Source organism: Python bivittatus, unplaced genomic scaffold, assembly GCF_059951505.1.
Source record: "Python bivittatus isolate LINGU-HERP-01145 unplaced genomic scaffold, Pbiv_v1 ctg000020_np1212, whole genome shotgun sequence".
Taxonomy (NCBI): Eukaryota; Metazoa; Chordata; class Lepidosauria; order Squamata; family Pythonidae; genus Python; species Python bivittatus.
Genome location: NW_028277030.1, coordinates 121280726 through 121303776, shown reverse-complemented (window position 1 = coordinate 121303776; position 23051 = coordinate 121280726). Strand labels below are relative to the sequence as shown.

General features: G+C 35.7%; 1 protein-coding gene across 4 annotated transcripts in view; it reads left to right on the top strand.

The window, feature by feature from the left end:
* ZC3H6 (zinc finger CCCH-type containing 6) overlaps window positions 1-23051 on the top strand; it is a 33520-nt gene that overhangs the window by 7227 nt on the left and 3242 nt on the right. For 2 of the 4 annotated variants that reach the window (XM_088148382.1, XM_088148397.1), the window contains exons 2-11: window positions 3841-4024; window positions 4525-4647; window positions 6519-6750; window positions 11842-11954; window positions 12557-12676; window positions 13338-13451; window positions 17467-17574; window positions 19022-19275; window positions 20585-21054; window positions 22732-22974. In XM_088148382.1, the coding sequence (XP_088004508.1) occupies window positions 3841-4024; window positions 4525-4647; window positions 6519-6750; window positions 11842-11954; window positions 12557-12676; window positions 13338-13451; window positions 17467-17574; window positions 19022-19275; window positions 20585-21054; window positions 22732-22974 (1961 nt within the window). Of the gene's footprint in view, window positions 1-3837; window positions 4025-4524; window positions 4648-6518; window positions 6751-11841; window positions 11955-12556; window positions 12677-13337; window positions 13452-17466; window positions 17575-19021; window positions 19276-20584; window positions 21055-22731; window positions 22975-23051 lie in introns of all 4 variants that reach the window. The other 2 variants (XM_088148374.1, XM_088148388.1) reach the window with 2 other exon arrangements.

Sequence of the window (23051 nt, the reverse complement as noted above, 5' to 3'; positions counted from 1 at the left end):
TTCCAGTCTGTAAAATAGAATTCATCATTTTTTGCAACAGTTGTAATAATTCATCCTCCAAATGTTTATAATAGGAGGCAGATGGATGTCTTGTGATTTGTCTTGTCTACTAGGACACTTACGTTGTGAGAATGCATGTGGTATTCTCTTAATTCCAAATGTGCCCACTGGTCCAAAAAAGTTGCATGATCTCTGCATTATATTTGGTTTTATTTATTATAAAATGTATTAAGTTGCCCTGTAATTCAGGGCAATGTACACTACAAACAAAAAGAAAAGTTCTAACTAAAATGAAAAGCAATACAATAATATAAACAGCATTCAAAAAGTGCAGAGAATGCAAGGTAGAGTAGAAATATATGAGAGCTAAAAGGCCTAAGAGTTTGAAAACTTTGGTTTGTGCCAAAATATGTTGGAGGTGAACATTTAAGAGTGAAGATATTCCATAGCTACTAGGCTTCTGCTAAAAAAACCCACTCTGGTATAGTGCCCTGTTCCAAGATAGTATGTATAGAATTGTAATTGTTCACTGTTATTATGGTATATTAACATGTTTTTTTCTTTATTGTATTTCTTTCACTTTTTTTGTTAAAGTGCTTTTAAAAATATATATATATTTTAAAAAATGTTCCTTGTAGGAAATTGGCATGTCATGGAAAAGGCTAGTACAGAATCTTTCTCTAATGATACATAGTTTGCTTTATGTTTTTGCATGAAGATTTGTTCAGCTATGTGACCCCAACTTAAAGTCCAAAAACAAGTTCATAGCCTTATTTTCTATGTTCAGTTTCAGCCAATATTCAGAGCAAATGGGTAGCTATGTGTCCTTTAAAATATTTTAAATTTGTGGAGAATCCCCTTTTATGGTGTTCCTTTATATGTATATAAACTTTTATATAACTTTTCTTTTTATTTGTAGGTTTAGCAATTTCACTAGAATTTGAACTACATTTTTTCAGTATTATGTTACTATCAGTTGTTGACAGTTTTGCTTAGAGACAAATAGGCAGCATATTAAGCATAGCTAGGTACGTTAAATCCAGTTTAAATCCTTTTTTCTAATACTTGCTTTATTGAGCAAGAACCATAATCCTTAAGAGAGATTTAGATTTTTCTGTAATTTTCAGACTAAAATGTTCCCTTAATACAATTTTAAAAGAATAAATTAGAAAAACAGCCATGAATAAATTTTTAAGTTAAACAATTTAAAATTGTTTGAGTCAATTTGGTATAGTGGCTAAGGTGCTGGGTAGAAACCAGGAGACAGTCTTCTAGTCTTTCCTTAGGCATGAAAGCCAGCTGAGTTACTTAGGATCAGTCAAACTCTTAGCCCACCTCACAACTTTGTTGTGGGCAAAATTGGAAGCAGGAGCTTTAGGTATATACACTGTCTTGAGTTGGACAAAAATAAAATAAATAAATAAAATACATAGCTATAATTTATGTAAAGTAACCTTTAAATGAAGGAAAGAGAAACATATAATAGCATCATTTTAAATACCATTTGGCCTATTTAACTGGGTAAACTAATTATCAATTTATATAATATTTCATAATTATGTATTTCTATATATATTGTAATTATACAATAACATGTTATAAAATGAATGGATAATTCATTTAGTTTATTTTTTACTCTTAGTATTTTTATTTGGCATGTGTTTAAATGCAGTGGAAAGTCTATTTTTGCCCCATAGCAGCAACTTTGTGATGTGAGGCTGAGAGTGGAGTAGAAGCTGGGTCTCTCCGCATCTAGTCTCACAGTTTAATTACTGCACTACACTGTCTCTAAAAACATTTCTTCCAGGTTTTGAATCAGAATGTCTTGTCCATCAAGTAGATGTTATAATGATTGCACCAGTAAGAAAGATTAATTACTGATTTATAATGTTGGATTTTAGTGCTTTATTAGTTTTGTCTCTTTCTGCTTTCCTCTATTGCTTCATTAATATATTTTTATATAGAGATTGGGGCTGAGGAATTTTATAGTTCAGAATTACTTTGAGAACAAGTTATAAGGCAATATACAGTGCATTCGGAAAGTATTCAGACCCCCTTCACTTTTTTCAATTTTGTTATGTTGCAGCCTGATACTACAATTGTTCAAATTCACTTTTTTTCTCATTAATCTACACTCAGTACCCCATAATGACAAAGTGAAAACAGAATTTTAGAAATGTCTGTAAATTTATTAAAAAGGAAAAACTGAAATATCACATTGGCATAAATATTCAGACCCTTTGCAACAACACTTGAAATGTAGCTCAGGTGCCTCTTGATCATTGCTGAGTTGTTTCTACACCTTGATTGGAGTCCACCTGTGGTAAATTAAATTGATTGGACATGATTTGGAAAGGCACACACCTCTCTATAGAAGGCCTCACAGCTGACAGTGCATACTGTATCAGAGCAAAAGCCATGAGGTCAAAGGAACTGCCTGCAGAGCTCAGACAGGATTATTGCAAGGCACAGATCTGGGGAAGGCTACAAAAAAATTTCTGCTGCACTGAAGGTTCCCAAGAGCACAGTGTGCTCCCTAATTCTCAAACGGAAGAAGTTTGGCACAACCAGGACTCTTCCAAGAGCTGGTTGCCCGGCCAAACTGAGCAATCAGGGGAGAAGAGCCATAGTAAGAGAGATGACCAAGAACCCGATGGTCACTCTGACTGAGCTCCAGAGATCCTGTGTGGAGATGGGACAAAGTTCCAGAAGGACAACCATCACTGCAGCCCTCCATTGATCTGGGCTTTCTGGTAGAATGGCTAGACAGAAGCCTCTCCTCAGTGCAAAACACAGGAAAGCCCGCTTGGAGTTTGCAAAAAAGCACCTGAAGGACTCTCAGACTGTGAGGAACAAGATTCTCTGGTCTGATGAAACCAAGATTGAACTGTTTGGCCTAAACGTTACGTCTGGAAGAAACCAGGCACCGCTCATCACCTGCCCAATACCATCCCAACAGTGAAGCATGGTGGTGCCAGCATCATGCTGTGGGGGTATTTTTCAGCAGCAGGGACTGGGAGACTGGTCAGGGTTGAGGGAAAGCTGAATGGAGCAAAGTACAGAGATATCCTCAATGAAAACCTGTTCCACAGTGCTCAGGACCTCAGACTGGGCCAAAGGTTCACCTTCCAACATGACAACGATTCTAAGCACACAGCCAAGACAACACAGGAATGGGACAACTCTGTGAATGTCATAGAGTGGCCCAGCCAGAGCCCTGACTTGAACCCTATTGAACATCTCTGGAGAGACCTGAAAATGGCTGTCTACCGACAGTCCCCATCCAACCTGATGGAGCTTGAGAGTATTTGGAAAGAAGAATGGCAGAAAATCCCCCAATCCAGGTGTGCAAAGCTTGTTGCGTCATTCCGAAAAAGACTCAAGACTTTAATTGCTGCCAATGGTGCTTCAACAAAGTACTGAGTAAAGGGTCTGAATACTTAAGTACTTGTGTTATTTCAGGTTTTTCTTTTTAATAAATTTACAGACATTTCTAAAATTCTGTTTTCACTTTGTCATTATGGGGTATGAGTGTAGATTAATGAGGAAAAAAAGTGAATTTGAACAATTGTAGTATCAGGCTGCAACATAACAAAATTGAAAAAAGTGAAGGGGGTCTGAATACTTTCCGAATGCACTGTATATTTATTAAAATAATAGTAAGACAATTGCAGTTGAAGTTGTGTGGACTTATATACTGCTAGATGCTAATTTTTAGTGAGCATATTTAAATGAATATCATTATTTTGAGTAATAGACACATGGACATAAATAATTTTGTATTGTCTCCTTGAATTTTCCAGATTCTTATTTTATCTAAACTATACCTTTCTTAAGCAGAGAGGATGGTGAACTTGAAGATGGTGAAATAGATGATGCTGGACTTGAAGAAGATAAGGAAGAGAAAGGCACAAAAGCTGAAGATAAACCTAAAAATGAAAAATCTCATAGAAAATCACGCAAGAAGCGCAAAAAAGAAAAAGAGAAGAAAAAATCAAAAAGGAGAAGACGAGATAAACACAAGGTTTGTTCTTCAACAAGTTATGCAGTTTATGTCTAACTAGTAAATGCTTTTCCATTTCAAACAAAATGTAAGCTATACTGGAATGCCCTTGAATTAATTAGTTCACTGAATATTAAGTCATTGGAAAGGTGAGGTTCCCTACAGACTGCAAGGTGAGGTTCCCTACAGACTGCAAGGTAGCCAAGAGAAGCAGTCCACTGAACCATCATCACATGCTGCTTCTAACATTCTTATTTCCATGTGAACCGAAATGTATACTGGCAAGGCTCATTAAGTGTTCCAATACTGCATAAAGCTATATGCACAATCTACCTTAATTGGTGATAAGCTGGTCCTTGTGCTAATTTGCCTTGTATAACCCTAGCTTGCACTCATTTTTGTTCAGATATACTTGTCTGCAGCAGTTTTAATCATACACATAAACATAGGCATACAATACATACATACATACTGTATGATCATGCTACAGCATTGCATAAATGAAACTTCTTGCTTTTCAGCATAATTCACCTTCTAGTGATGACAGTTCTGACTATAGCATTGATTCTGATGCCGAACGTACAGAAAGATCTCATAAGAAAGGAGCTGGTTTCTATAGAGATTATGAGTCTTCATTCCTTCAGGTACAGCTTTCAAAATGAACTTCGTTTTGTTGGTTTTTCCACAGTATTTAAATAGGCACTTGATCTTACCCATTCTTCTTAATTTTTCTTTGGAATTATATATTTAGACATATAACTGTACTGTATTATTTTCAAAATATATAATTCTAGTTTCTGGTTTGTTACTATTTTTGTGATGTAGATGTAAGGGATATATAAAAAGATGTAGTCTTTTTTGGGTAAGTAAATCTTCCAGTCAAAATGAAATCATTTTTGTTTCTGCCCTTTTCCCAATTTGTATGAAAATCCTCCATTTAGTTCACACATTTTGAAAGGAAATTGATATCACCTTGGATTTCTGGTATCTCCACCATATTATTTTTCATAATTTATATTTTATTTATTTATATAGCAAATGTGTCATCACCCATCTTGTTGAAACGACTCTGGGCAGTTTACAGCAGAGATAAAATTCATTAAAATACAATACAAAAACAATCCAAATAATAAATAGCTTCCAAAAAAGATGGAGAGTTGGCGAATAACTCAGGGAGTGTTGTCAGGGCGCTAAACACCCACTAATATTGAAATGTATAGTGAAGCTGCACATGTTGTCTAAATAAGCCTCCATGAATACTGTTCAGCTGCTTGCTCCATGTGCATGATATTAATATTAATATGAGATAATAGATAAGCGAGTCTGGTAAATATCTCTTATGGAAAAAAGAGACATTTTAAAGCTTCTTATGTTCCTCAATTTATTAGAAAGCTTTTTCCATTATTTACATAAAATAACTTGAGTGGAACATCCAGTTTCACTTGATTAGCCCAAGAAGATGCAGAATCATAAACTATTTCTTTAATGCTGGACTAATTTTGGTTGGGACTTGATTTAACATAGATTAATGAATTATATGGATATTAAAATTAAAAGTGCAATAATAGTTTGACTTCAACAAATTAATTTGAGTTGAAATCACTTCTATTTAACATTTTCAGCAATCATATGAAGGCTTAATATGATTGGAAGTAATGCCAACATTTAAAAAAATTTAAAAAGGAAATCCAAAATGGTGGAAGGAAGTTTTCCAGACAATTTACTGTAATATTGATCTTTTTCTTGTTTTTGGAATTCATCAAATTGGCTATTTTCCTTGTAAAAAAGGGGTATAGCATGGCTGAAGGAGAAATGGGCATGGAAGAAAAGAAAGATGAAAATAGAATGCCTGCAGAAAAAGAAAGTACAAGTCTTGTATATATATATTAATCTCCCATCAGAATAAGTAGAAAGAGGATATAAAAAAAAGGATGTGAAAGTTGTCTGTACCAGAGCTGTTTGCATCCATAATCCTGTGATAGCTTGAAGCTTAAAAGAATTTTCATTATTCTCTGCAGCTCTAATTTTAAGACTTTCTCATCCAGCTTAATTACTTGCATATATACAGTTAGCTTCACGTGGAGACAAAATTAGTGCTCTGCCTGAAAAAGCACTCTCTACTGTAGCCCTTTTCACATGAATTATATGTACAGTGTAGAGGAAAAAAATTTATTTAAAAAAAGAGACATGTGGTAATCCAACTATACTCATTTTATCTTAGAATCTTTCAAGACCAGTATTTACCCATAATCAAACGAGCAGATACCTTACCTTAACTGTCAATTTGTCTGGGGGTGATCATGTACTAGAAACATTTTCCTCCCACTTTTGAAAGTGCATAGTAGTAGTACAATAGTGATAGTATGTTTTTTAAAGTTAGAGTACAGAAAACATTAGTAGGGTAAATGCTATCTATGCTGGTAATCCCAGGTAGAATCTTGACATGTCATATCCTAGATATTTGTTCTTAATTAGTATCCTAATATGCTTCTAATTATCATTATCTTTTATCCAGCATGGGCATATTTCAGGAAAATACACCTCTTCACAGAAGACACAGCATAATAAAAAATCAAAAAGCAAAGATTATGATAATTACAGTGATGATTTTGGCTACAATGAAGATGAGAAAGAAGATTTTGCTGACCAGTTAAAGCAGTATAGGCAAGCTAAAGAAACTAACGATTTAGAAGCTCCAATTTCAAAAGAACCAGGGAAAAAGCAAGGGATGAAAGGGATTCACAAAGGTAAGGCGGTAATTGAAGAATAGTTAGATCTGAGTTGGTACCTAGCTATGCAGAATGGTATTATAGCAACAGTGGAATACACGTTTATTATTCCAGTACTTAACTATTAATCCATTAGCAGCAGTAAAACTGTCAATAATCATTTCACTATTAACCATATCACCATTACATTTCCAATAATTTAATTATACGTTTATAGGTTCATTAGGTTTATGACTTTGTTTTCCAGTCTAGACTGCTTTCCTATATCCAAAAAGGTTCACTTTGTTGGAAAGAATGGGAAATTTCAACATAAGAGAACACAGACAACATAGTTATATTATTCCAGAATGACAATTACACACTAATAAAAAGAGGAATTATATGTGCTAATGCTTTTCCCTGAAGTCCAGTTAATGTAATAATTTTTCTGTGTAAGCATATTAACTTTGGAATGGCTAGCATTATTACTGCCTTTGATACATACCTTTTGATGCTTTTCAATGAGATGCGTGCTTTTTCTTAAGAAAAAGAGAACTGTACCCAGTTGAAGATCAGGCGCAAAGCAGAGAATTTCTTCATTAAAGGAAAGGAAAAAATGATAGGAGCAGTTTTTTTCATTCTGGACCTACCCAAAGTCCCTCTTCCATACAGTTCTTGAATTCTGTTCTGTATTTAGTCATCCTAGAGAAATGCAGGTTCCATGTAAATTAAACATGGGTTATGGATCTGAAAAGATTGAAACTTTGGGGATTAAATTAATTGACTTTGCAACTTCAGTCTCATGTTGGTTAAAGGGTCTTGTGCTAAAGGATTCCAAACTGTTCTTCAGCTAATACAGGTAGTCCCCAGTTTAAGAACAAATTCCGTTCCCAAGGTCTGTCCTTAAGTCGAATTTGTATGTAAGTCAGAACAGTATTATTATATAATACTGTATAAGTAGTATTGTGTAATTAACTCAAACCATTGTGTATTTAACTTGAATCATTGTATATTTAACTTGAATTTTGCAACAATAGGCTCTGTTCTTAACTATGGGTCATCCTTAAACTGGGTGTTCTTAATCCGGGGACTACCTGTACTCAAAAGAAACACATTAAAAGCATAATTATGTTTTTCCTGCCCAGAAAATAATTTGAATACTTGTTTTACTGTTTAACCAAATTTAAGTTGCCAGAACTTTGAAATCGGGAATTGACAACCTCTATATTTTCAGAAAGCACTCTGTTAGATGCTAGTTTGATTACATTTAATTAGATAGCTGGTAATCAAAACCCCTTCAAATAGGCTCAGTGATAACATTAACTTGTTTATTTAGAACATACCTACCCTATTTATCCTCCATAGGGTCCTCGGTAGGTCCCAATAAAAATACATAAACAAAAAGCAACAAACCAGTAGAGAATTTCTAAAGTAGCAATAAAATATTTAAATATTAAATAAAACAAGATCATACATGGAGTGAGATATGTGTCCATCAAAATGGAAGTATAAAGCCTAGATATAAGTTATCAAAAAGATGTTCTTAATTCCAGTCATACAGATTGTAAAGTTTTGAGATGTACAAGGAATTCTCTGAAAATTATCTCAACATAGAGGATTCATACAGAAGCAGTCCATTAAATATTCTGTTCTTAAACCATTCAAGGCTTTAAAGGTCATTAATGCCAGCACTTTTGATTAAAATTAGAAACCAGTGTACCTATTTTAGCGAGGGAGTTTTACACTCTGTTTATGCAGCATTTGGTAATGAATGAACTGCAGCCTCCTAGACCATTTCAGAATATTGTCAAAGGCAGCTTTATATGAAGCACATTGCAGTAGCCCAGAAGTAATGTAATTAAAACATGTATTATTTTGGCCAGATAACCCCAACATTGCCACATAGCGGGCGGGCGGTCAGTCGGTCGGTCTCTCTGTCTGTCTGTCTATTTTATATACCTGCCCATCTCACAGATGTGACTCTGGGTGTTATACAATTGAAACAAAACAATTAAAAACATAAATATAAACAAATGGGAGAGTGATTGGGAGAGTGGGCTCAAAGTCCACATACAATATAACCATTTCGCAATTGAAATTGTAAAATTGAACCCAGAAGCAAGCTGGCAACCAGTGCAGCTCACAAAGCAGAAGTGTAACATGCAGTTCTAGGAGCACACATAAACTGCCCACGCTACTGTATTTTGCACCAGTTGAAGCTTCTGGATACCTTTCAAGCATAGCTCCATGTAGAGCATGTTACAGTAGTTCATTTGGGAGGTGACAAGGGCATGAATAACTGAGGGTAAAGCCTCCCGATCCAGGAACAGACACAACTGGTGCACAACACAAAGTTGTGCAAAGGCCCTCCTAGCTATGACTGCCACCTGCTCTTCAAGCAGGAGTCATGAGTCCAGAAGAACCCCCAGATTGTGCACAATGTCTGTTTGGGGCAGCACAACCCCATCCAGCACCAAAGATGATAAATTCACAGATCCAGAAGGCCCCCAAACCTCAAGCCACTTGGTCTTGCCAGGGTTCAGTTGAAGCCTGTTGTTCCCTATCCAGTCCCCCACAGCCTCCAGGCACCGAGACAGGAATCAGCCATACCACATAGTTTGCCAGGGGCAGAGATGTATAATTGGATATCACAGCATACTGATGATACCTCACCCCATGGTGACAGATGATCTCACCCAGCAGCTTCATGTAGATGTTAAACAGGAATGGAGAGAATACTGAATCTGTTGAACCCCACATAGTAGGGGCCAAGGGTGGGACCTCTCACTCCCGATCAACACCGACTGGTATCAGCTGGGGAGGAAGGAAGAGAACCAGCACAATACAGTGCCACCCAATTCCACCCTACATTGCTGATTATGAGGATTCTTTGCTTTCCAAGGACTGGACACACCACAGTGCATCAAATCTGTACACAATGCTTTATTGAAGCACGCACTTTCCTCAACAACAGGCTATTGCTCTGGGTCAACTCCATCCATCTAGGACTTGCAAGTTGCTGTTGCCATGTAAATACATGTTTACTACTCAGTCCTTTATACTCAGTTCAAACAAAAGTCTCAAAGTCTATAAAGTAGCATACTTTGCCTTTTCCCAAAAGTTCTTGCACTAGTTGGGATGAGGTGCTGCCTCGGTGTGGTTGTTCCTTTTCTAGTTGCTGCCAAGCTCCAAGCTCTGCTCTTAAGCACTGTTGGTTTTGAGCACTCCAGCTGAGCTCCCAAGCCAAGCTCCAGGCAGGAATCCCACCAGGATATGCTTACTGTTGCTTGTGGTCCTGGCAGTTGACCGATAGTCCTCTTGCCTGCCTGTAATAGCTGTCAATCTCCAGACATCGCCTCCTGCTTCCCTGCCTGCTTGCTGTTTTCCTATCTCCTTTTCTCCTACACGCCCCTCCCCACTCTGTCTTACCATTTGTTTTTGTAAGCTAAGAGCCTGGGTGGTGCGAGGCTGCCTCTGGACGTTGGCACATCCTTGAAATGTGAGGGTGTGGCTCAATAGGCAGCTGGAATGTCAGCTTGGATGCTTGTGAGTAAGGTTGTGAGCTAATGAATAAATGTATAAGAGAAATGGGGTGAGAAGTGTTTCTGCCTGGCTACAGCTACTTTTCCAAACTTTACTCCCTCACACTAATCCAGAAGGATGCCATGGTTGATGGTATTGAAGGCCACCAAGAAGTCAAATAGAGCCAGGATGGATGCACTATCCCTATCCCATTCCTGCCAAAGGTCATCCAAAAGCACAACCAGTGCTGTTTCAGTCCCATGCCCAGGCCTGAATCCTGACTGAAAGGGGTCCAGATAATACTCTATTATGGGACATTCAGATCTGGGGACATAACATGTAAGCATGGAATAACTTACAAAAATATTTTTCTTATACACAAATGATAGGCAATATTTTGCAAATAGGGTCTAAACTTGCCATGAGTTGCCAAAATTAAATTGTTTTATAAACCAAATCTTGACCATTTTCCTAGTGACTATCTGGTCCACACATTGTGCAAAGCAATTCTTTGCAGGGCACCCTTAACTCCAGTCACTCAAATGAAGTGGTGGTTCAGTATGGAAAAATGAGGTCCTCAGCCTTGATACCTCCAGTTGAAATGTTGAGGCTGGCCACTTCACTTCATCAGAAATGTTTAGAAGGCCAATTAAATGGCTGCCTCAGTGTTGCCTGGCAGCTCCACTGGGATGATTAGAAGTAGGGTGCTGCTTCACTTTGGGGAGCCATGTTAAAGGAGTGCTTCACTGAAGGCTTGATCAGAGTAAAAACCCCTCACACAATGTAAAACTATTGTCAGTTATACATAAACTACAGCTTGTTCAGTAAATTATCTTTTTAAAGTATCTGTAAAGTATTCTGAATTTAAATTCAGAAACAACTTGCTTAGAAATCTCAAAAAGTCCTTTACAGAAGTACCTTGAAACTGGTGCATGTGCTGGTAGCCTCCAGGCCTGGTTATTGTAATGTATGTGGGGCTGCTTTTCGTCTAGTCTGGAAATTTTATTTGGTACAGAAGTTGGCAGTCAGGTTGGTCTCTGGAAGAACACAGAGACTGTGCTTAAAACACTGCACTGTTTGCCAGTTTGTTTCTGGGCAGAATACAAAGTACTGGTGGTTATCTTTAAGAACATGGGTTGGGCCAAGGCTGTTTGGAAGAATGTCTTTTTCTAGATGAATCTCCATGGCTAGTCAGTTCATCTGAAACGGTTTGCCTACAGTTGCTGCAATCTATCTGCTGGCATTTGGGGTCAAGCCTTTTTACGTTGCTGCTCCAATTCTTTGGAATGCAGTCCCTTGCAGAATTGAAGGATATAACATCCTTATTAATTTTCAAAAGGTCATTAAGTCATATTTTTGAACAGTCTTTTAACAGTTAAAATAATTGTCAATTTTATCAGTGAATATTGTTTACTTCCTATTTTAAATGGTTTTTAATTATTTTAAATGGGTTTTTCTGTAAACTGCCAAGACACTTTAAAGCTGGCAATATGTCAAGTTTAATGAATAATCACTACACAGAAAAATATAAGTGGTATGTATTATATAGTTTCTCTTCTGGACCATAATATGTATATTATATTCAGCCTGAAATGTGTAATCTTTTAGGTGCTACACAAACAAGCAATAGTTACGGTATTGGCCGAGGGCGCAGCATGCAAAAGAAATTGAAGCGCAAAGACCGTGGAAGAGGAAGAGGGGTAAATAAAGGATCTGAGGAAGTAAGTGAAATGGAAATGTTTACTGCGTTAAAAATTGTGGTTTTTGTTAAAGCTCAGTACAAAACTGTACAGTGTGAAGTGCTGTGCCTTCAGCAGCCCTAGCAGTGCGACCTAAGATACCTGTGTTATGACAGTGAGTAACATAATTAAGATACCTGTTAACAGTCAGTGACAGCTGCATTTGCAAAACCAAAGTAATACAAATATAATCCTAGTGAACTTAATAGCAGGAAAATTTTGGTTTGGAGAACAGCTAATGGTTGAATTGTCATTTTCATATCCCTACTACTTAAAACCAAAAAATAAAAAAACTTTTCAGTCTTTATTGTGTTTTGATTTTCAAGATAGCTGTTTATTGCTTGCTTGTTCATTAAGACGGGAAGCTTCTGTACAGCTGTGCCCAACATTGGTATCTTTTATGATAAGAATATTGTTCTTATCAATATACATACTGTACATATGTATGCATGGAAATTGTTTAACCATAAAATATTTCAAGAAGTTTGAATAGATACTTTATCTTGTCATTTGAGTGCTATAACTGTTTTGATTTTGAGTGACATTTGAGGAATTACCACATTAAAATGGGGCATTTGTTTTAGCAGGAAATGAAGCCAGTAAAGAAATGGCCTACTATGAGTCAGGCATTCATAAACCAGCATACGGTGGAACACAAGGGAAAACAAATTTGTAAATATTTCTTAGAAGCCCGATGTATTAAGGTGAATATATAATTGTACTTTTTTCTGCAGAGAGTAGGTGATTTATAGATTTTATTCCAGCTTGTTCAAAGTTGAATTATTTATTACATCACTTTCCAAATGCCAAATCCATAAATTCTAGGAGGCTTACAATAATCAAAAACCAACAACCATAAAAAATAATTATAGAAAAATTATATCCAGGATTTATTTGATTTTTGGGAACTTTTCATGTATTCAGCATGAACAATACTAGAGAAAATTATTGCTTAGAATATTACAAAGATTGGTGCAGGTGTTTTTGGCTGCTATATTTCTAAAATCTCTTGTGAACTTTCATATTTAGTATTGAACATATGCAGCATTTATTGTACTAGTTAACACTTAGATATTCTTGCATAGTGTTGCATCACTGAATACAGCTGCTTTAGCAGTTCTATCAATATGTGAATACAGAGTCTGTTGATAGAATTTGTGGATTTCTAATCTGTTTTATGACATGAAGTCTTAGTTTCATATCCTTTGTATCATTTATTATTCATTTTATCTTTTTGGTGTAAAATTAATTTTTAATTTTCTTTGAAGGGGGGAATTAAACAAAGAATAATATTTTGTCATTGTATATTCAGCATGAAATGTAAAAAGTCACTATTGAAACTGATAATATCTCTTTATGTTACAGGGAGACCAGTGTAAATTTGATCATGATGCAGAAATAGAAAAGAAAAAGGAAATCTGCAAATTTTACATTCAGGGTTATTGTTCCAAAGGAGAAAACTGCATTTACATGCATAATATCCTTTGACAAAAACATTTCAGTGATATCATGATCGAAGCTATACCACTTAAAATAATCCATTTATAACAGTGTATAGAGTGTTCCTAAGAACTTTAGGCTGTACAAGTTATATTTAATGTAAACTAGATAGCAGTCTTAGGAATTTATTCTTTTCCCCCCTTTTTTAAGGTTAATTTATAACAAATTTTTAGAAAGATACACCAGATTAAAGATACAAAAAACTATGTAGAAAAAAAATAGATGATTAATAATAAAACATAAGTAAAAGCATTATGGAAAAACTTTTAAGTGATGCATTCTCCCCTTCCCTTCTATTTATTTACCTAACTGCTAACCATTGCTTAAATTTGCTTAAACTTCTATTATGAATATATATTGTCGGTATTGCCATTGCTGCATATTCTCCAATTTTAGTATCCTAGTCTTGTATTGTTGGCACAGTTTTTTCCAGTGTTGTGCCAAATTTATTCTTACAGCATGTATTTAAAAAAATTATATTTTTCATGAATGTTTACTGGAATCATACCTAATAGAAATATTTGTGGTTTCAGTTCAAATTTTATTTTTAGAGTTTTATGAATTTTTGATGTATTTCTTTCCAGTACTTTTGAATTTTTTACATGACCACCATATATGATAAAATGTTTCTTCTTTGTTATGGTATTTCCAACATTTGTTGTTATATGATTTGTCTATCTTGGTAATTATTGACAGAGTTCTATATTATTTGTAAAACATATCAATTTTCTCTTAAATTGTAGCTTGGAGTAAATTTTATTGATTTTTTTTCCATAACTCTTCCCACTGTTGTACTGTGATTTCTTCTTTGAAGTTTTGCATCTACTTTATCATACAATTTTTTATTTATTCCATCTCCAGGTCATATTTCAGTAACAATTTATATATGTCCTAATAGGTGATGTTAATTTAATGTGTTTCAAATTTTGTCATCTTTCTAACGGTTCCTCCTTTTTTAAGATCACATTTTTATTCTATAGCAATTTGTAAATACAGCAACCATGGTAGATTCCTACCTTCATTTAGCAATTCTTGCTGTGTCTTTAGTCTGTTGACTGAATCTGCATGTACCATATTGTTATACTGTATGCGATTAAATCTTTCTCACTATAATTACTATAATTACCCCTGAAATAAAAGGCATTTGATTTAAAGGTCACCAGACTTATTTCCAGAACATTCCATATTTTTAGCAAACTTTGTCTTGTGGAGCCCTTGGTGCTGTCTGAGCTTGGTTGTTTGCTTGCAGACGTTTTATTACCTGACTAGGTAACATCATCTGGGTGCTGACTAGGCACTGATGATGTTACCTAATCGGGTAATGAAACATCTGCAAGCAAACAACCAAGCTCAGAGAGCACCAAGAACTCCACAGTTCAGCTCTGAGCTACATGTATTCTCTCTGTTGAAACTTTGTCTTATAATATGTCCTTCAAGTTCTTTTCTTTTGTTTCTTTGTAGCACAAATATCTATAAAGTCAGCTCCTGTGATTGATATTCTGCTGTTTGAGGATTTTACCCATTCTCTTATCCATGATAGACAACTTGCACGATAATCTAAGTACAGGAAATGCAAATCTGTCTCTTTCTTTTGAGTCTTGCAAAATTTTGAATCTTACCCTCATTTTTTTCTGCTCCATATAACTCTGTTGATTATTCTTTGCCAATCTGCAAGCTTTTGTCTGAGACTGGAATTGATTCCATTTATAGTAGGAAGTTCATCTTGGGTAGTATATTCATTTTTACAGTCTCAAATCCTAAACATGAAAGTTTTAGTTTTTTCCACCTATCAATACCTTGTTTTATTTCCTTTCATAATTTATTATAATTGTTCTGAAATATGCCTTTGTTGTATCCTGTCAGATAAAGTCCCAAATGTTTTGCTGTTGTTGTTTTTTTTGGTTATCTTGCAACTAGTCCCTTTTTTTCACAAAGTTGTCTACTTCTGGGGTTAAATATCTTGATATTATCTTTGTTGTATTCATACTAATTTTGTAATAAGATAATTCACCAGTCTTTGATTGTTTTCATCAGTAGGTTATAGAGCTCTTTGGTTGCATAATACTTAACACTACAGTATCTGCATAACATTTCATCTTGTATTCTTCTCCTTGAATTTTGATTTCAAATATTTATTTGTCTTCCCAAATTTTGTCTGCCAAAACTTCTAAAGAGGAGAGAGTGGACACTCCTGCACTGTACCCTTTCTTATTGGAAAACTCGAGAGTATTCCATTTGCTATAATCTTTGCTGTTTGATGTTAATATATACTCTGTACCCAAATTTTAAATTCTTCTCCTGGATTCATTTTGTTCAGAATGGCTAATAAGAAAGGCCACTCCAGATTATCAAAAGTTTTTCTGTCTATTATTATTGCTACCTTCTTTTACTTATTATTGATATATTCTGATGCATTTATTATAAATCTGTTGTTGTCCTTCATCTTCCTCTTTAGAATGTAACCTGTTTGATCTGTATATATTATTTCAGGAATGCACTTTGTCAGATGTTCAACCAGTATTGTACTGAATATCTTGTAATCAACATTCAGTAGAGAAATTGGCTGTATGACTGAAGTTTCTCCAGATCATTCCCCTCTTTGTAGATCAAGGTTATGTCTGCTTCTTCCCATGTCTTTGGTACTGTGTTTGTCTCTTTAATTTCATGCACTGTTCTTAGTAATTGCTCAACAGTTCTCTTTTCTAATTTGATATGCCAAAAAAAAATCCTGGTTTATTTGCATTCTCAGAATGATTTTGTTTGATGTATTTTATCTTCTTTTGGAGTTTTCCATTTCTAATAAGTCTAATTTTTAATTCTCTTAATACCTGTTGTTTTGGATTAATTTTATGAAATTGTTTTATTTTTTTCTTCCCATTTGTACTTTCCTTCTGTCATATTCTTTTCTGTTTTTATGCAACCCTTATAAGAATTCCTCTCATATAAGCTTGCCTTCCATATGGTTGTCTCTGACATGCCTGGAGTTGTATTTATTGAAATATTTGTTTTCTTTGCATTTCTGTAGTATACCTTCTTAGAGTAACAACCTATCATTCATCCTCCATTTAAAAGTAGTTTTTAAGCTCTATTTAAAATACAGTTTTTCTCCTTTTTCTCCATTTAAAAAGTACTTTTCTCCTTGAAACCATGTTATTAAAATTGGTTTGCAATCCATGTATGTCATTGGGAGAATTAGTTCCAAACAAACAATTTTCTCCACTGTCATAGTTCTCTATGATTCATAGGCATTCATAGAGACAGCTTTTTGGCAAATAATATGATTAAAGCCCACAAGTCATTCCTTTAAGCAAATAGTGTAATTATTCCATGTCCAAATCAGATTTCTGTATCAGCTCAACAGAATCTGTATTCCAATTCTCCACTTATTTCCAACTCCAAGCTCATTCCAACTAAAAAAAAATTACCTTCATAAAGTGGTGACAATTTTCAAATCAGCTAAAGGTTCATCTCTCCACAAAGCCGTTTTCTGCTTCATTTAAATGCTCTCTTTCCTCAATATGGTGCAGGGGCAGTTAGGATGATTAAGAAAGTTGTAGTTAAAAAGGCCAGTACGGGAAAGCAATAAACCAGTAATTAGTTCTTGCAAAGGTTCTTCTAATGCTTCTGCTAGAATAGAAGGGGGAGGGGAGGGAGAAGTAAAGCAAATAAAATCACCTTTAGGTGGTCAGCTTTTAAAAACTGCTTCTGTGCAGATGCTGGATGTTTCAAAGTAAAGGGACAGCTTAAGGGGGTCCAGAGCTCCTTGGCCAAGCTTTCTTATCTTAAATCCTGGCTAAAATACTTTGGAGTTAATTAAAAGTACCCCAATTCACAAAGGACAGAAAAGACTTCTCTTGGCAAGCTGCCATAGCTCTGCCTCAGGAATGTATTCTTAAGCATATGTTACAATAAAGAGGAAGGTAATGCCAAAACAATGGGAATTTCACTAGCATTAAAAATTATCTTGTTTAGATTCCTTAATATTTGTTCACATGAATTTCCTTGCAAGTTCTATCATACAGGAGCAAAATGCTACCATGGTGACAAATGTAAGTTTTCTCATGATCCTCTAACTAAAGAGACAAAGGAGCTGCTTGATAAGGTAAGTAATGCTATCCAAATCAAATGTTGTATTTCAATTAGAAGTGGTTATTTCATTTTTTAAATAAAAAATGCTTCCAGTTTTTCAAGAAAGCTAGATAAGTTGATTGAGAGTCAGTTGCACATGAGATGCACCTAAACTACTGTGAAAAACAGGACTATTTTTTGTTCTTCCTATATACTGCTACAAAGCAAGAGTATCAGTTTATATATTTTGGTGGAAGATGCTGTGCTTTGCCTTAAACTCTTGTTAATATATTTAATGACGTTACAATCACTCAGGAAGTGTAATCTGTTCCAAAGTCTTCTGTCTGCTTTTCCATTACAAGTCAGATACCTAATGAAAGAGGATAGAGTCCTACTGTGACTTTCTTAAAAAAGTCAGTTCTTGTTTTTTGTCTTTTGTAATGTGTGAGCATGTGTACGTTAAAGCAATCTATAGTCTTGTATGTGAGTTCATGTATGCATATGAAATGGAGGATGTGTGACAAATAGATTTGTAACTGGAAGGGACCTAGGATGTTTGCCTGTGCAGAGGTAATCCTCTTGCAGAAAGCAGACTTGCTATGGCTCTTTGCTTGTGCCCATTGACTGAAGAGCAAAACATATTCATGTTCAGTTGAACTTGGGGTGAGGATGGGTGATGTGTATTCAGCAGGTTATTCCTTTTCTTTACCTCCAGATTAAGGGAGAAAACCTATTTTGGATTTGTGATGTTTACCAGAGTATGGCTCCACTCTAGCCATGTCAAGAATGATGAGTGAAATTGTTGAATTCTACTCAAATAGGAAACTACTTGAAATAATTTGTTTTCTGATGAAACACTCTATTCCTCCCCAGTTTTGGAACATTTTTTTAGTTGAATACTGGCAATACTAAGAATTTGGATGGTGGTCTGTAGAGTCACATTTGAGAAAGGGATGGAAATCTCTAGCCTGCAAAACTTCTTCATAAAGTCATGTGCTTGTTTCCTTCCCCCTTATCCAATCATTTTCATATGGGAAAACCTTCTGTTTTCAGAAAGGTGGGGGGTGGGGAAAGCTGATAAGCTGTTGTTTGAAGGTGCTCCCCCTGTAAGGTCTACCTCCAAGGCAGCTGGATGACATAAGGAAAGTCAGAATTTGTACTTTGTCCATTGCCATATATAATTTAACTCATGGGCCCAGTACTGTTCTGTACTCCAGTTTAGGCTAAAGTATGCCTGTACTTTGTTAAATGTTCATACAGAGGGATTTTGAAGAATGATTCCAAATTACTTTAATAAGTGTTGCTGCTTTAATGTTGTTGGATGTCCTACATTTTTCTTTTGAAGGCAACTGTTCTGAAGTATTTTAATTTAATCTGAGCTATATAGAGCAGGTGCTTTTGCCACGAAGTTCTAGATAGCTGCCAGAATTACCCAACTGGAACCCATATAACCTGATTATATTCCAATGTGGTGTTTTTAGGTACTGAATACTGAAGATGAGCCTCAGAATGATGATGAAAAAGAAGTGGAAGAACTTAGGAAACGTGGAATAGTTCCTCTTCCAAAGCCACCTCCAGGAGTTGGACTTTTGCCCACCCCACCAGAGCCATATTCATTTATGGAAGAAGATGCAGAAAACTTTCAGGATCCCTCTGGTGAATTCAAGAAAATTCCATCTCTCTTTGAAATAGTTGTGAAACCTACTGTGGATTTAGCACATAAAATTGGGAAAACGTAAGTCTAGGAATTCTTAAAAGTGTACATTAAGTTTTAATGAGGAAATGTAGTTCAGAAAATAGATGGTTTTAAAGGAACCTTACAGTAAATGAATTCAGAATGCATCACAGAACCCAGCTAGGGCAACTCTTCTTTTTGCTGTCTATTTCCCTTCTCTCATTTGGTATATCTGTGCAAGTATATGAATCTCTTCTTTACTGATCTCTTATTTATTGCCAGATTAGGAAACAGTGCTTCGACTAAGATCCAGTAATGCATTCTTTGGTCACTTTCCTTGTGGTTCTGCTTTTTAAACTTGGCTTTTTGGCTATTGTTTGGTAATTGTCTGTTTTAAAGAAAGGGATAATGGCAAACATACTAGCCATTAAATGTATCATAATGATCAGCAGGTATAGTTTGCCACCTTGTTGTACTCTAGCTAGGATAACAGATACTTTACTAATGTCAGTAACCATCTGCAAAGCTACATGAAATGTTTAAAATAATGGTGACAAACATTTATAATTGCTTTTAGATCTAGTATGTTTAATTGAAAAATGACACCTATGAACATGACACCTATGATTATTCAATAATTGTCTGCCTATTTGAATTTAAAACCTGGCCTGTATTTAAAATCTCATTGCAGTCTGTTGAAATCCTTTGGAGAACATTAAATAGACAGTTGGGTATCTAATAAAATTTCATTTTAAATAATTTCTGCAACTGTCTTACTATAATACAATCAATGTGGTGCTTATCGTATCATAATATCCACAGCACCCCTAGATTATGCCCATTGACCTCCAACTTTTATTTTAAAAATTAAACTCAAAGTGCTTGAAATTTCATTGTATCTGTGTTTACACGCTTTGTATTTAATTTTTTCTCTTTTTACCCATTGGTGCCTGTCATATGACAAGGTGGCTGACCCCTATCTCAAATGTTAGCAGGAGTTTATAAAGGGATTCAGTTTTAATATTTTACACAATTACCAACATGCAGTTTTTACCTATACTCTTTTGTTCTGAAACAATAAATGCTTTCCATTCTTTTTACTGGGTTTTTAAACATTTGAAGACTATGAGATGCTGTTATCAAATTTATTTAGTAGTTCTTGAAGCCATAGTAATAGAATATTTATATAACAGAGTAACCAAATTAAAGAAAACATATTAAATAGTAGTAATTCTTTAAAAATACATAATTTTGGGAAGATAGTATACATTGCCATTCTTAGATTTTTTACCATAGTGCTGCTTGTCAACTGTGGACTGATTTTAATATTCATACAGAAATGTGCTTGACCTAGCTTTCTGTTTTACAGTCCACCAGCATTCTATAATAGTACATCACCACCTGGACCAGAGTTTGAAGGAAATGATCCACACATGTATAACACAGAATCAAGCCCAGGACATAATGGACCAGCAGGGCACCCAGCTTCTCCTGGTCATCCCTGTATTGGTCCAGTGGTGCCACACAGTCCACCTTTGCAGCCAGTTCCTGCAGGATACCTAGGACCACAGGTTCAAGCCAGCGGACCTATGCATGGAAATCAGGGTGGCCCACCTTTAACACCACCTGGTGTGTCATACAACTGTGCAGTTGCTCAAGAACATATGGCAAACATGCCCAGAGACAATCACTGCCCACCTGGTCCACCATATCAGCACATTCCTGGTGAACGGCAGCCAAATCCTGCCTATGAGTCTCTTCAGAATCCAGCTAACTTCTATGATAACTACTATTCACATCAGGCTGTGCATAATTTCCAGACAACCAATGATGCTAGTGGTAAGTTTTAATTTATAAAATTGTTTCATTTTAGTTCACCATTCTGAACTGAATAATCTTATCTGTTGACTCATCTGATATGTATTAAAACTAGCAGTCAGCCTAGTTTTCTGTAGGCATTCGGTGTCCAAATTTGAGGGTTAAGTGTGAAGTGGCTAAGAGGATATGCATGAAAGCCTCATCCCTAGCATCTTTGGGCACCATACAGGCATTTCTTAAGACTTTTATGCATTGAGTTTTCAGTTTTTTGGGGGGGGTCGTAGGGAAAGAGTATCCACATATTTGACTACTTACAAGTCTTTCTGCAATCAGGAACCTCACCTTGCTAAGCTTCAATTGTAGGGAAATCTGTAAGTGAATGTAGCTTCAACATGCTTACTAAACCTCTGCAAATTGTAGGAACTCCATATATCAAGATTAGCAGATAAGTTTAAAAGTTCAGCAGTTTTGGGTGAATGCTTGCAGAGGGCTCTTGTCTTAATCCTTAAAGATTTACATATAAGTGTTTTCAAAATGCACATACTTTATAATAGGGAATATTATGGAAGTAAAGATATGGTACTTATCTATGTACTCTGCATTGGAACAGTTTCATCCCTTTCTAGAATTCTTGTTAGTGGGATCTGGAACACCCTGGATAAGTATAAAGCATGTATTATACACTCACTTGTAACAGCATTCTGTATATATATTTTTTCAATATCTTCAAGTCAGTCTTGATTCCTGGCAACTACTTGGACAAGTCTGTGCAGTTTTCTTGGCAAGATTTTGGGAAGGGACTTGCCTTTGCTGCTTCCTAGGGCTGAGAGAGTTACTGACCCATAACTGGCTTTATGCCTAAGACAGGATATAGAACTCATGGTCTCCTGGTTTTTAGCCTGTTGCCTTAAACCACCACACCAAACTAGATCTCATATTATGTATACATTTCTTTTTCCTATAGGGGTATATTGCAATGATTCATTTTCATGCAGGAGCCCTATCATTTCTGCCTCAGCAAGTAAAAATATTAGTCACCAACTCTCCTCATGCTGCAGGCTATGCACTGGCCTTTCTTAAATGCTTGGAGTGCCTCAGAACAGTAGCACGCAGAACGCTTGTCTGCTTCCTCCACCCCGATGGAAGAGGATGTATGCCTCCTTGGGTGCTGCTACTTTGAACTGAAAAGCTGATAAGAAGGAGCGATGATGGCTTAGAAATCATTCCTTGAAGACACCCTAAGTTTCAGTTCTCCCCCACTGGGCCTTTCCTGATTCAGAGCAAAAAAATATATAGTTCAGTTTGGTTCAGAGTACTTTAGGTGCCTTTCCTATATAGCTGCCAAGGAGCCCCAAGCTATCCTCAGTTTTGGAAGAACTGTCATACAACTGCTGAGACAGTTCCCATCCACATCTACACATTTGGGGAAAAGACTGGTTGGTTGTCAGAGGCAGGTATCATGCAAATCATGAGGAGTGGAATTGTTAAACCTTTATGCATAGAAGAAAGATTCTGAGATGGGCCTAAATCTGCTCCATTATCTTTCATGTTCCTCGGCCATTGAGAACTAATTGTGTATAGCCTCTAGTTTCACTTTGGTTATGTTTTTGGCAACACTTTATTTTTATAGAGGGTTTATTATTAAGTAACTTCTGAAGTTTCATAATGAACACTAATTATTTGTAATACTTAATGCAGATGCTACATGGCAAGGAGAATTTACAGAACACCAGTCTTATATGAATTCTTCAGATTCACATAACAGTGGAAATGAGTATGAATCAGATTGTGCTACTACAGCAGGACACAATTCAGCTATGAATGTACCTGATTTCCTTCCTGCAATGCAGAAAGCCCTTTTTGTGAGGCTCAGTCAAAAACATCAAGATGATGGAGAACAGATGAGCAATCAGTGTCAAAGGTCACTGAGCAGAGAAGAAGGTATTTTCAGATTGTGCATTTGTCAAATACAATATTGAATGTTGTTTCTTTTTCAGATATCTGAATATTTTACTGTA